The 13913-nt window shown below is 44.1% G+C and overlaps 1 protein-coding gene across 1 annotated transcript; it reads right to left on the bottom strand.

Moving 5' to 3' along the window:
* Positions 1–322: 322 nt before the first annotated feature.
* On the bottom strand, positions 323–5548 carry ATP6V1G1 (ATPase H+ transporting V1 subunit G1). Its single transcript, XM_039350954.1, has 3 exons — positions 5377–5548; positions 2540–2640; positions 323–1077 (listed from the first exon to the last, which is right to left on the bottom strand). The coding sequence occupies exons 1-3, from the start codon at positions 5456–5458 to the stop codon at positions 904–906; spliced, it is 357 nt and encodes a 118-aa protein (XP_039206888.1). The 5' UTR covers positions 5459–5548; the 3' UTR covers positions 323–903.
* Between the last annotated feature and the right edge of the window lie 8365 nt (positions 5549–13913).

The following is a 13913-nucleotide window of genomic DNA, read 5'->3' as shown; positions in this document are numbered from 1 at the left end:
TTTACATTAAGAGATCGGAATGTCTTGAAGGAGTTTGCTTGGTTGGGTTTGTTAGTTGGAACCTTGACAGATATCATGATATTTATTTGTAGTGTGCTTTATTCTTAAGATTTCAACTGGAGTGGTTGACAAATTTATAAAATCTATCTATCTATCTATCTATCTATCTATCTATCTATCTATCTATCTATCTATCTATCTATCTATCTATCTATCTATCTATCTATCTTATCTATCTATCATCTATCTATCCATCCAGGTCTCAAACCTCCGTTTAAGTCAGCAACATCCATATTTCTGAGCAAGAGGAAAAGGGACCAAAAAAAAAAAAGGTTTTAATTTATTTGCAACTCAGATCAGATCTTTACTTTTTCTTCAAGCACCTTAGCAACAGCTTGTTCAAGTTCAACAGGAGAATACAGTTATTACTTAAATAACACTCATTTCAACATTTTCAGATACAATCCAAATACTATTCAAAATTTCTTTTTTGTTTTGTTTTTTTACTCTGAGTGAAGACAAGGAATGGGTTTTATTTTTCTATCAGAGTACCTAATTCGTACAGTTTGCAATTTAAAGGAGGATACAGAAAAGTAACACGGCACTTATCTTTTCTGACTTTTAAATACTTCTCGGGTTCAAAGCAATCCTTTAATACTCAGTACGATTTATCTAACATCAACCTTCTACACTACACTTCTATGATATAATGCACTTTGGGGAACACAGAACCAGCCTACATAGAAACTTCAAAAATGCTATAAAAGGGGGAATGAAAAAAAGAGGAGAAAAAAGAGAAAGAGATAATCTACACCTCTTGGGAATAAGTGATGCACCTTTATAAAAGGGGTGCAGCTAAAGCCGGTATTGCTGAATACTTCCTGAAGGACAAAAAAGATTCGCCTATCCGTTGAGCCGATAGTTCGCATGGATTTCAGGTTTGATGTCAAAGATCAAATTCAGCAAGCTGTTCAGCACTTCCTCCTGATTCTTTTGGAAATTCTCCTGAAGAACAGCCATCTTCTCCTGGGTTCCCTGTTCCACCTCGGTGGCGGAACTGCCGTGGGAACCGAGTGCCTGTGATAAATGGGGACAAAAGAAAAATGAAGGCACCCATTTAAGATCAGCTCGTCCAGTTAAGTTCTGCATTTCCCCAAGGACCTTCAATGCTTCTAGCAGGGCTTAAGCAAGCCAAAAACAAACACACACACACAAACAAACAAAAAATCTGGGTTTTGTTTCTTTTTTAACAGCCCAGAGTCATGTGAGGACTATTCCCCCAAACTGCGGAAGCCAATTTAGTGCTTAAGAGTCCTAGACTGAACGCTTGTCCTTTCAAAAGGGGGAAAAACCACAAAAAAACAGATGTTTTTTGGGCGAAACCCAAAACAGAGAAATTACAGATAGTCCTCAACTTACTACCACAATGGAGCCCAAACTTTCTGCTGTTAAGTGAGACATTGGTATAAATTTTGCCCCAGGTTACAACCTTTCTTGCCAGCGTTCTTAAGGAAATCGCTACAGTTGGTAAATTAGCAATAATAATAATAATAATAAAGTTGGAAGGGACCTTGGAGGTCATCAAGTCCAACCCCCTGCTCAGGCAGGCAACCCTATACCAATTCGGACAAATGGCTGTCCAACTTCTTCTTAAAAACTTCCAGTGTTGGAGCATTTACCGCTTCTGGAGGCAGGTTGTTCCACTGGTTAATTGTTCTAACTGTCAGGAAGTTTCTCCTTAGTTCTAGGTTGCTTCTCTCCTTGGTTAGTTTCCATCCGTTGCTTCTTGTCCTGCCTTCAGGCACCTTGGAAAATAGCTTGACGCCCTCTTCTTTGGGGCAGCCCCTGAGATATTGGAACACTGCTATCCTGTCCCCCCTCGTCCTTCTCTTCATTAAACTAGACATACCCAATTCCAGCAACCGTTCCTTATATGTTTTAGCCTCCAGTCCCCTAATTATCTTAGTTGCTCTTCTCTGTACTCTTTCTAGAGTCTCAACATCTTTTTTACATCGCGGTGACCAAAACGGGAGGCCGTATTCCAAGTGTGGCCTTACCAAGGCCTTGTCAAGTGATATTAATACTTCACATGATCTTGAATCTATCCCTCTGTTAATGCAGCTAGCACTGTGTTGGCTTTTTTAGCAGCTCCAGCACACTGCTGGTTGTTGATTAATCTGACTTCCCCCACTGACTTTGCTTGCCAGAAGGTCCCAAAAGGGGATCACGTGACCGTCATAAGTATGAGTCCGCTGCCAAGTGTCCGAATTTTGATCACGTGACCATGGGGGAATGCTGCAAAGGTCGTAACTGTGAAAAGCAGTCATTTTTCGATGGTGTTGTAACTTTGAGTGGTCACTAACAAACTGCTGTAAGTTGAGGACTACCTGTATTAGCAAGAGAGAAGGGCTGAGCGTCAAAGGGGCAAAGGGGGGTAAAGCCACTACAAAGCATTTTGCACCCCCAACTGAATTTCCATTCTAATATACAAACAGACAGCAAGACAGAGAGAGATTAACCAGCATAGAATTTAACACACTGCGGCTTCTTTGGCTTTGAAGTCCTTCTCCCTCTGCAAGCGATACTGTTCAATCTCGGCCTGAGCTTCTTCTTTAGCCTGCTTCAGTCGCCGATTCTTCCCTGGTTTTGAGAAGAAAAAAAAAAAAAACAGCAGCAAAACGTTCAGATTGTGAAAACAGAAAAGAGGCTTTTCTGAGATTAATTTCAGGCGGTAACGTCGTATTCTGGAAGTAATCTAAAAGCCTAAAAATATCTCACAAAGCTCTTCCTTTCGTGTGTTAGGTGGACACAGCAACAAACCCAGGTAGCTTTTATATATATATATATATATATATATATATATATATATATATATATATATATATATATATAAAAAACCACCCTTAAAATGTATAATTTACAAGCTGAGGAACACATCAGTTGCCAAGGAAAACCACCGTGTTACTACGTTAACAACTGCCGTGGTTCATTTAACAACGGTGGCAAGACAGGTCGCAAAATGTGGCAAAACTCACTTAACAAGTGTCTTGCTTAAACAACATACATTTGGGGCTCAATTGTGGTTGTGTATCAAGCATTATCTGTATTACATGGGATAAATCCCCAAAGACAGGAGATTACTTCCAGGCCAAATAACCAATTCCACGATACTAATTGGAATCAGGTCCAAATGCGTAAAGTTTGTCTTTTCCAGAAAATTTAGCCCACAGAACCGGAAACCACAAGCCTGATATGTGGAGACAATCAATCAGTTTTTGAACATTCAGAGTTGGCTCTAGTCAGTTTCTTAACTAAAGACTTACGAACATGCACATTAGTCAGAATTATTTTCCTAGTAATACAACTTTTCCAGCACATGATATGACTCCACTGCTCTTGGCCTGACTAAGTTCCTTTCTTGGATTCTTGCCAGTTGAAGGTTCTAGAGACTGCTATATTAAAGATTCACGCAAAGGTGGAGAGACTGAAAATACAATTTAAAAACCAGCGGTTTTAGTTAAGCTGAATTCCCGGCAAGGTATTTAATAATACACCAACATTCCATAACCATCACAATTCAGTTTTAATCAAGTTAAAATGATGCACTGTCAGACCTTGGGGGAACTATCAGTATGCAACTGACATTATGCAGACCACAGGAAGCCTGCAAACTAAAATTGGTTTTACATAAGTAAGTTATGCAACCGAATGCAACAATTATTCTCAGAGGAAGGCAGGATGTATTTCAGATTCCTGATTTGTCTCCTTTCCTTGGATTGAAGCTTCCCTTCATAATGAATAATGCAAACCAAGCTCTCTGCTAGGGAATAGGCTGGGGGAGATGTTTCAAAGATTTGGTTTTGATCACAATATTCCATATATCATAATACATTTTTCTCAGGATATGCTGGCCATCAAATTCTGCGAGGTTCAACAGCATTAAGGGGTTTGCAGCTTGACCTTCGGAGGAAAAACTACACGGGAAGCTTACAGCTACAGCAAAAATCACCTTAGGAAAACTTCCCCAATGAAAGCAGTTTTTAAAAGCTTTCAAACAGGAGAATTAAAACCTAGAAAAACGAGAAAGGAAGGACATGCTTTAGTGAGCTCATTTCTCGATTATGCTCAGTAGGATGATTATTTTTAGCTTTGTGGTAACAATGTTCCTTATAATTTTGTTGACTGTTTTTTTTATTTTTTTAATGAAACAGTATATTTTTGTTTACTGTATGTTGTTTTTAATTATAAGCTGCCCAGAATCACAGCCCTTGAGATAGTTAATAAATAAACAAACTAGACAGGCAATCTCTAGGATGAGTCAATGCTTCTGAACCCCTAGCCTGGTTTTTTTTTTTTCCCCCTTAGGAAAAGTCAATTTAGGGCAAATTCTTCTTATCGCTCCATTATTTATTTATACCCCCTCAGAATCAGAAATAATAGAATTGCTCTGATCCAGAAATCCATCCATCCATTCGTTCATTGATTCAATTTGTAGAGCCGACCGTCTCTCATCTGGAATTCTGGGCAGCTCCCCTAATTAAAAGTCACTAAATAGCACAACTGATGAGCCAAGTGCACAAATCAATAACAAACACAACAACCAAATTAAAACCCCAGACCCATAAAAAGCAGGCAAGGAAAAGGCATGAATGAAAAGCAGGCAAGGAAAAGGCACCGACCCTTATTTGGATTCGGTTTTAAAGTAGCCTATCGGTCTTGTATGCTGGGGAGCATAGGTGATGTAGTCTAACCACAGACACCCCCAGTACCACCATCACCACCATGCAAAGGAAATGGGAGCAAAAACCTCTGAATGGACGAAACAGGCAGTGTAAGGTCCCTGGGGAGGCTAGGAGCAGCCATTCCCATGCAGGATGATGGGACATGTGGTGACTCTAGGCCTTCCCTTTTCCGAAAAGCTGGGAATGATGAGACATGGGACCTAATCCCTCTGGACTACCGCTCCCATGCAGTCTGGGCTGGAAAGGCTGTAGTAGACCAAGCCTTTCCCTTATGGTCTGGGGACGATGGGAGGTGTAATCCAACCAACCAACCCACCCACCCCATCATCAGGGAGAGAATTTGGACAGAATGGATTAAGCAGGCCGTGCAAGGCCTATATTGAGGCTACGGCTGGCCATTTCCACGCAGGATGATGGGATATGTAGTGGTTCCAAGCTTCCCCTTCCCCTAATGGGTGGGGATGATGGGTGGCGGGCCGGGGCCCATTCCCTTGGGACTACCGTTCCCATACAAGAGGCCTAGAAAGGCCTGAGATGACTCCCTCCCTTGAGGGCCGGGGGCGATGGGAGGTGTAGTCCCAGCCCCTCGGAAAGAGCCCCGCTTGTTCCCTCCGCAGCCAGGTCGGCCACTCACGCTTGCGGGCCTCGGCCACCTTCTCGGCGGCGCGTTTCTCGGCCTGAAGCAGCTGCTGGATGCCCTGAGACTGGCTGGCCATGACCGCGGCGATCCTGAGGAGAAATTTTGCCCTGCGGCCCCGAAAGAGGACTCCAAAAGCCTCTTTGCCGCGCCAAACCCCGCCGCTTCCGGTCATCCCGTCGTTTCATTGGCGAACGTAACGGAAGTTCCGTTTGAGGGCTGGAGGGTGCCGCTCTAGAGCGGGTGGAACTATCCTTCCCACGTGAGAAGCAGTCCGAGTAGGTACACGTGTCTTCCCCCTTGGGTTTTGAAAGACCGGGAGAAGCGTTTCAAACGGAGCCAGGGTTTTTTTCTGCGCTTCCTTTCAACCCCCGTCGTCGAACTCTATGGTTTTTCCGTCACGTGCCCCGCTCTTTTTTTCCATCCCCTCAAGGTTTGGCTTGAAAAGTTTCACTGCGCAGGCGCGATTTCCTTGGCTGAGAAGAAGTCGCGTTGTTTGTTTTCAAAAGGAAGTTTTGTTTATTGAAATCAAATACAAAAGTTGATTTGTTTAGTTTCTGCTCTGGCCGTCCCCAAAACTTGCGCGCGCGCGCGCGCGCACACACACACACACACACACACACTTTTAAAAGTAGAGTATAAAATAAGGCGGGAAAAATGTTTAAAAGTTTTTTATTACATTGTTGCTGTTATAGTTTTTTTATTATGTTGTTGTTGCTGCTGCTGTTGTTGTTGTTGTTGTTGTTATTATTGTGGAATTGGCCTGGTCTTTGATGTCCCTTACTTAGAACTAATAAGGAAAAGAAGACTTTGCTAAATGAATCTCAAACTGAGAAGGGTTGTCCTTCCCCAAGAAATTTGTTTTATCTATTATTGAATTTTAAAATATTGAACAATTAAAACTGCGGGCATAGCAGCCATGTTGTGCTTTCGTGGTCTTTATTATGAGATGGCAAATCGAGGCAATATACTAAAAAGCAGAGACATCACCCTGCCAACAAAAGTGCGTATAGTCAAGGCCATGGTTTTCCCAGTTGCAATGTACGGCTGTGAAAGCTGGACCATAAGAAAGGCTGAGCGCCAAAGAATGGAGGCCTCTGAACTATGGTGCTGGAGAAGACTCCTGCGAGTCCCCTGGACTACAAGGCGATCAAACCGGTCAGTCCTAGAGGAGGTCAACCCTGACTGCTCTTTAGAAGGCCAGATCCTGAAGTTGAAACTCAAATACTTCGGCCACCTAATGAGAAGGAAGGACTCACTGGAGAAGAGCCTGATACTGGGAAAGATGGAGGGCAATAGAAGAATGGAACGACAGAGAAGGAGGTGGCTGGATGAAGTCACTGAAGCAGGAGGTGTGAGCTTAAATGGACTCCAGAAGATGGTAGAGGACAGGAAGGCCTGGAGGAATGTTGTCCATGGGGTCGTGATGGGTCAGACACAACTTCGCAACTAACAACAACAAAATGCAGATTAAAATAAGTTGAGCTATTTAAATTAAAGCCCAGTTAAATTGGCACAATTAAATTGCACTCAGAGAGCACCAGCAGTTTAACCCTGAGCTATAGATATCCTTTTCCATTGACACAAGTGCAATTTGAATTATCATAGTGTGGTTTGGTTCGTTACCTCTTTGCCATACTTTAATTGTTCCTGCACTGAGCAATTGTGTGGACCAAAATGGTTATGAATGAAGGTAAAATATACCTGTATCCAGGATAATGTTGCAGGATCCAATCTGGGTCCATCTTCCAAGCTTTCGGATTTGTGCAGGGAACATCTCTGTGGCCTGTTCTGTGTGTGATACTTAGATACACAGGTAGTTCTCGACTTAACAATAGTTCATTTAGTAACCGTTCAAAGTTACAACATCACTGAAAAAGTCTTTCACGCTTAACAACAATTGCAGCGTTCCCATGGTCACGTGATCAAAATTCGGACACTTGGGGCAACTGACTCATATTTATGATGGTTGCAGTGTCTCTGGGTCATGTTACCCTCTTTTGCGACCTCCTCACAAGCAAAGTCAATGGGGAAGCCAGTTTCATTAAACAACTGTGGCAAGTAACAACCATTACTAATTCACCAACTGCAGTGATTTACTTAACGACTGTGGCAACGACTGTTGTAAAAGGGAGCAAAACTCACTTAACAAATGTGTCACTTAGCAACAGAAATTCGGTACTCGCTTGTCGTAAGTTGAGGACTATCTGTAGTTCCCTGAGTCCGAAAGTTCATGAGACAAAACCCCTGGTCCTGGTGACTACCCAGATTGGATCCTTTCCAACGAAGGATCCTCCCCCCCCCCATTTCCCCAGTAAAAATCCCCATTTGATCAAAAGCTGACCCTTTGTGACCTATCCCCTGGAATGTCGAAGCTTCCTCAGTTGAAATTCTGCCTGCCGGGACAGAGAAAGAAAGAAAGAAAGAAAGAAAGAAAGAAAGAAAGAAAGAAGAAGAAAGAAAGAAAGAGAAAGAAAGAAAGAAAGAAAGAAAGAAAGAAAGAAAGAAAGAAAGAAAGAAAGAAAGAAAGAAAGAAAGAAAGAAAGAAAGAAAGAAAGAAGAAAGAAAGAAAGAAAGAGGAAGGAAGGAGAAAGAAAAAGAAAAGAAAGGAAGGAAGAAGAAACAAAAAGAAAGAAAGAAAAAGGAAGGAAGGAAGGAAGGAAGGAAGGGCTACATCCTGTGAATTTCCACTGTGATCGAAGTCGTATTAACAGGAGTGACACTAAATGCTTTAGCTATAAACCTCACTTACACATTAATGGCTGTGTAAATGCTGTGTTAAGTGAAAAGCAAGCAAGGCGTATTCTAGCAGCATCAGCCCAGCTACTGTAGGAGAAGGAAAAATCTGCAAACCGTCTGCTTCAGAATGACTAAAGACCAGAACACTTGGCATAAGGGTAATTTTCTGCTGAAGTTTATAAGCGGCCCATGAAGCACAAAACTCGGGGGCTGCACCCTGTGATCCACAACCCCCCCCCCCATGTTTTAAGGTAAAGATTGTTGGCAGCTGCAAGCTCTGCGAAGAAAAACGGCTTATAACAAATGACCCTATTTACAGCCAGAGCCAAGCGTGATTGCCTTGCTAATCAGATTACTGGGGAGGATTTCGCACATAGCATTTGGTTCCAGGCATTGCTGGAAGAACATTGGAGCCAGCAGGAGAAGGAGAAACAGAAGGAGAAGATAGATAATGAGCAGGAAAGGAGAAGGAGAGGGAGGAGGAGGAAGAGGAGGAGATAGATAGATAGATAGATAGATAGATAGATAGATAGATAGATAGATAGATAGATAGATAGATAGATAGATAGATAGTGTAAGGACCCACCCCACTTTGCATCTTAAGAAGACAGAACTCTTGGAATAGCTCTTCCAACAGGAATCCTTTATTAAGAGAAAATGGTTGCAGGCATGCTAGACAGGACTTGGGGTTCAAGCTCTCCCATTCAAGGTTTTAAGGGGTTCCCCAGTAGTCCCACCCAATCAACCCCCCTTCCAGTGATAGTTTCAAGTATCACAATTCCATCCCCTTTCTTCTTCCGTCTGGATGGAGACTTCAGATAACTACATGAAAGGCAATTACTCTTCTTTGATATGTTAAAGCTTAGAGGCCACAATAAACACACATTCAGTCCTTTGAAGTGTGCTGAAGGAAGTGAGGGCCATAAAGCCCCTTTGCTCTCCCCCTTTTCTCCCTCTTATGGCAGAATCCAGAGAAGGCAGAATTGGGAGTTTCTATGTTTGATAATTAAAGATGAAATATAATTGGATTCTGACATCCGGCCCCTCTTAACAATAAGAGAGATCCACCTGAAAGAAAACACAAGTAAAAAATTTAGTTAGGCTTGTTAGGATACTCTGTGTGAAACTTCTTCAATAGCTTCGGGGCTCTGACGTGACGTTTATGGACCCACTCATTTTGTGAGGCAGGGAGGTGTTTCCAGGCAACTAGGTACTGAGTTGTTCCACGATATCTCCTAGAGTCAAGGATCTCTTTTATTTCGAAGTGTTGTTCCCCCTCCACCATGATTGGAGGTGGTGGGGGGGGGATTTTTGGCCGTAGAGGTGACTGATGCTCTCTTTTCAGCAAGCTGCAATGAAAAATTGGGTGTATTTGCCTGAGGTTTTTGGGTAATTCTAATTCTACTGTTACTGGATTTATGATCCTTTTAATTGGAAAAGGTCCTATATATTTTGGTCCAAGTTTTTTACAGGGCTGTAGGGACTTTAGGTATTTTGTAGATAAGTACACCATTTCTCCTATAATGAATGGTGTAGGCTCAACCCTTTTTTTATCGGCTTGTGCTTTGTATGCCCGCCTAGCTTCATCTAGTGATTTTCTGACTATTGGCCAGGTGTTTTGTAGGTTTTCCATCCATTCTTTCAGTGAAGGGATCGTTGGTTCTTTTGGGGTTAACTCTGGCATAGGGTTGAAACTTTGACCGTTGGCTATTTGAAAAGGAGTGTAGCCTGTGCTGGAGTGGACTGCATTATTGTAGGCAACTTCTGCAAAAGGAAGTAAGTCCGTCCAATCACTCTGTTGGAAATTTAAAAAACATCTCAAATATTGCTCAAGTACCGACTGGCAGCGTTCCGCTTGTCCATCTGTCTGAGGGTGATGGCTAGATGTCAGTCCCTGAGTGGTCCCTAAGAGGGATAAAAATTCCTTCCAAAAGGTAGACGTAAATTGCACTCCCCTATCAGAGATGATGCGTTGGGGTGCCCCGTGCAATCTGTAAATGTGCTGGATAAAAAGTTTTGCTAAGGCCTTTGCAGTGGGAATTTTTTGGCAAGGGATAAAGTGCACCTGTTTGGAAAATAGGTCCGTGACTGTCCAGATAACAGTATTCCCATTGCTTTCAGGCAATTCCACTATAAAATCCATGGCTATTTCCCTCCAGGGGGCTGAGGGACTTGCCACTGGTTGTAATAGCCCTGGCGATTTCCCTTGCAACTTCTTTGCTGATGCACAGGTTGGGCAGCTGGCAACATAACTTTCTATGTCCTTTTTTATTGATGGCCACCAAAATTGCCGTTTAATTAAGTGTAACGTTTTTACAAATCCAAAATGCCCTGCTGATTTTGTGTCATGGCAAAGTTGCATGAAAGTTAGTCTTTGAGTTGTTGGTATATATAACTTTTCCCCTACCCAAGGCAATCCGTCTCTCATTGTGCACACATGTTTGTTTTTCTGGAACCAATCATCTGTTTCCAAACTTTTTCTGAATTCAATCCCAGTTTGGCTGTCCAGTTGTGGTTTTATTTTGGCTTGGGTTCTTGTGGTTACTGGCGCTGCCAGTTGTGATTCTGCCATTATTGGTCTAGAGTCTGTGGTTCGTGCGCTGTTATATTGGGGCATGCGAGATAGTGCATCTGCCAGGAAGTTCTTTCTTCCTGGTAAATGTTTGAGCTTAAACTTGGAATTGGTGAAAATGCTGGGACCAGCGGGCTTGTTTGGGATTGAGTTTCCTGGAAGTTTTCAGGGCTTCTAAATTTTTGTGATCAGTCCACACCTGGAAGGGGATTTTGTTGCCTTCCAGGAACTGTCGCCACGTGAGTAATGCCCAACGTATCCCATAAGCCTCCTTCTCCCATACGGGCCAGCGCTGTTCTGTTTCCGTGAGTTTCTTAGATGTATATGCACAGGGTTGCAATACTGCATCATCATTTTCTTGTAATAGCACAGCCCCCACTGCCACATCACTTGCATCTGCCTGTATTATGAAGGGCTTGTCCATATCTGGGTGCCTTAGTACTGGTTCGGCAGAAAAAAGTCTCTTTAGTCTCTCAAACGCTGCTTGGCACTCCATTGTCCATGTTAGTGGCTGGCTAGGTTTTACTGAGGATGTTCCCTTCGTTTTTAGTAAGTTGGTGAGGGGCAAGGCTATCTGTGCAAATGAGGGGATGAATTGGCGGTAAAAATTTGCAAAGCCCAGGAAACTTTGTAGTTGCTTTCTGGTGCGGGGTGGTGCCCATTCTAATACTGCTCTGACCTTCTCTGGGTCCATTTCAATGCCCTGTGGGGATATGCGATAGCCTAGGTAGTCTATCCTTTCCTGGTGGAATTCGCCTTTTGAGAGTTTGGCATATAGGTGAGCGGCTCGCAGCTTCTTTAAAACCGCTCTGACAAGTTTGACGTGTTCTTCTTTTGTTTCGGTAAAGATAAGAATGTCGTCCAAGTAAACAAGGACCCCCTTAAACAGGTGCTCCTTAGAAGTCATTGCTTAATTGCAATAAAGACTGCAGGGCCCCCTTGTAATCCAAATGGCAAGACTTTGAATTGATAGCACCCCATGGGGCAGTTAAATGCAGTTTTCCATTCGTCCCCTTCCTTGATTCTCACGCGATAGTAAGCTTCCCTTAAGTCTAGTTTAGAAAAATTTTTCCCTTTCGATAGGTGTGACAGCATGTCTTTCATGAGGGGCAGCGGGTATAGGTTGCTTTCACTGATTGTGTTCAGGGCCCTATAATCCACGCATAAACGTAAAGAGCCATCCTTCTTCCCTCTAAAAAGGACCGGGGCAGCCACTTTAGGCTTAGCTGGTTCAATGAAACCTCTCTCCAGGTTTTTTTTTTATAAATCTTTCCATTTCCTCCTTCTCCTTTGGGCTCATGGAGTATAATCTGGGCTTCGGGAGTTTTGCCCCAGGCTTGAATTCAATGGTACAGTCTGTGGGTCGGTGGGGGGGGAGCTCATTCGCCCTCTCCTCACTGAAGACTTCAGCAAGGTCTCTATATTCTCTGGTATTTCTGTTAATCTTTTTTCCTCTCCTATGGATGCTTTTTCTATTCTTGATTCTGGTAGCCTCTCTTGGGGTTTTAAGTCCATAGGGTCCCCCTTCGGGAATTTGATTTCTGTCGTCCTCCAATTTACCCAGGGGTTCCATTTTTTCAACCATTCCATCCCTAGAATCATTGGGCCTTCCATACCTGGGGTCACCACAAACGTTAAGTCCTCTTCATGGTTGCCCAGGGAGAGATGTATTGGCAAAGTGGCTAGGGTAGCTGGCACCCCCCCTGCTATGGATCCATCTAGCTGGCCAAATGAGATTGGTTGTTCCAGTCTCCTGGATGGGATGCCCAGATTCCCCACTAGTGTTGGGCTAATGAGGCAGCGGGTGCAGCCAGGGTCTATTAAGGCTTTCACCTTCACAGCTTTGGGCATGGGGGGGATTAATATAGTCACTGTTTTGAAGATGGGTGTGATGCATCCACTTACCAGGGGTTCGCCCTCCGAGCTGTCATCTGAGGCATCCACCGTCCCTGTGGTGTAGGCTGGAGTTCTTTCCCCTTGGTGAGCAGAGGTGGGGTTTTCTGCAATTTCCATCATTTTCATGGCTGTTTCTTTGGGCTTAGCTGAATACCCTCTGGGTTTGTTGATTGGGGATCTGTCTGGGTTGTGCTGGGGGGCCTTTGAGCGGCATTCTACAGCTCGATGCCCTTCTCTTCCGCACTTGAAAAACCCCATCTGCTTCTTGGCTGTATCCGATGATTTCACCGGTTGGTGTGTCAGCTCAGGCGGGGGGCGGCTCCATTGTTTTCCTCGGCGATGCCTCTTCAATATGTCGATCTCTGCTTCCTCTGCCAAGAAGTACCATTCCTCAAGTCGATGTGGGTCTCCTCGGGGCAGGCAAGCATCATATAGATCATAGTTTAGTCCGTCTTTGAAACGGCCAAGGAGGATGTCTTCTGGCCAATTCAGTTTGCTGGCAATGGCCCGGAATTCTTGTGTATACTCAGCCACTGGGCGTTTGCCTTGCCTCATCGTTGTTATTCTTTCACGGACTTTGCGATCAGCCAGGGGGTCTTCAAATCGTCTTCTCAAAGAGGACATGAAACGGTTGAAGTTACTGAGTTCTGGGGCATTGGAGTCATGCAAGTTCACTACCCAATCCGCAGCTGGTCCATCCAGGGCAGATTGCACGATCCGGATGCGGGCTTTGTCGCTGGGAATATCCTGCCCATATTCCTCCATGTAGCTGAGTACTTGGGTTAGGAAAAACCCCAAGAGTGTTGGCTCCCCTTTGAATTTCACCTCCAACGGTGGACGTCTTGGAATGGATCGGTGCCTCCATTGTGGGTGGTAGTGTCTTCCGTCCCGATTTCCATCTTGGGTCCGGTAGGGGGTGGGAGCTCCTGGATCAGTAAATGTCCCTGGGGTTGCAGGTTCCACGTCCCCCTCGGTGTCTCTCCCGTGGTGGCTCCAGGAACTGGGGCGGGCGTAGGGCTCAGGAATCTCCTCTCCTAGGGAGCTGAGAGTTCTCTTCATCAGGTCAATAGCTCTCTCTAGGATCCAGTCTGAGTACGGAATACAGCTTCCTCCCTCTTCACTTGCGTGCAGGGATTTCTCCATCTCCTGCTTCCATTCTGGTTGCTTGGTCCCCCGTCTCAGGGTCACTTTTCTTGATTCCTTTCCCCACTCGCTTTTCTTTCCAACGCCCATCGACCAGCTAGGCTTGTGGTCCTGTGTCTCCACCACTTCTTCTTCTGAGAAATCTGGCCTCTCGGATCCCCACATCTGGCAAGGTTCCAACTGG

Source organism: Crotalus tigris, unplaced genomic scaffold, assembly GCF_016545835.1.
Source record: "Crotalus tigris isolate CLP2741 ecotype Arizona unplaced genomic scaffold, ASM1654583v1 scf7180000018366.374532, whole genome shotgun sequence".
Lineage (NCBI taxonomy): Eukaryota > Metazoa > Chordata > Lepidosauria > Squamata > Viperidae > Crotalus > Crotalus tigris.
The sequence above is the reverse complement of the archived record's forward strand: the minus strand, read 5'-3'. Positions and strand labels throughout refer to the sequence as shown.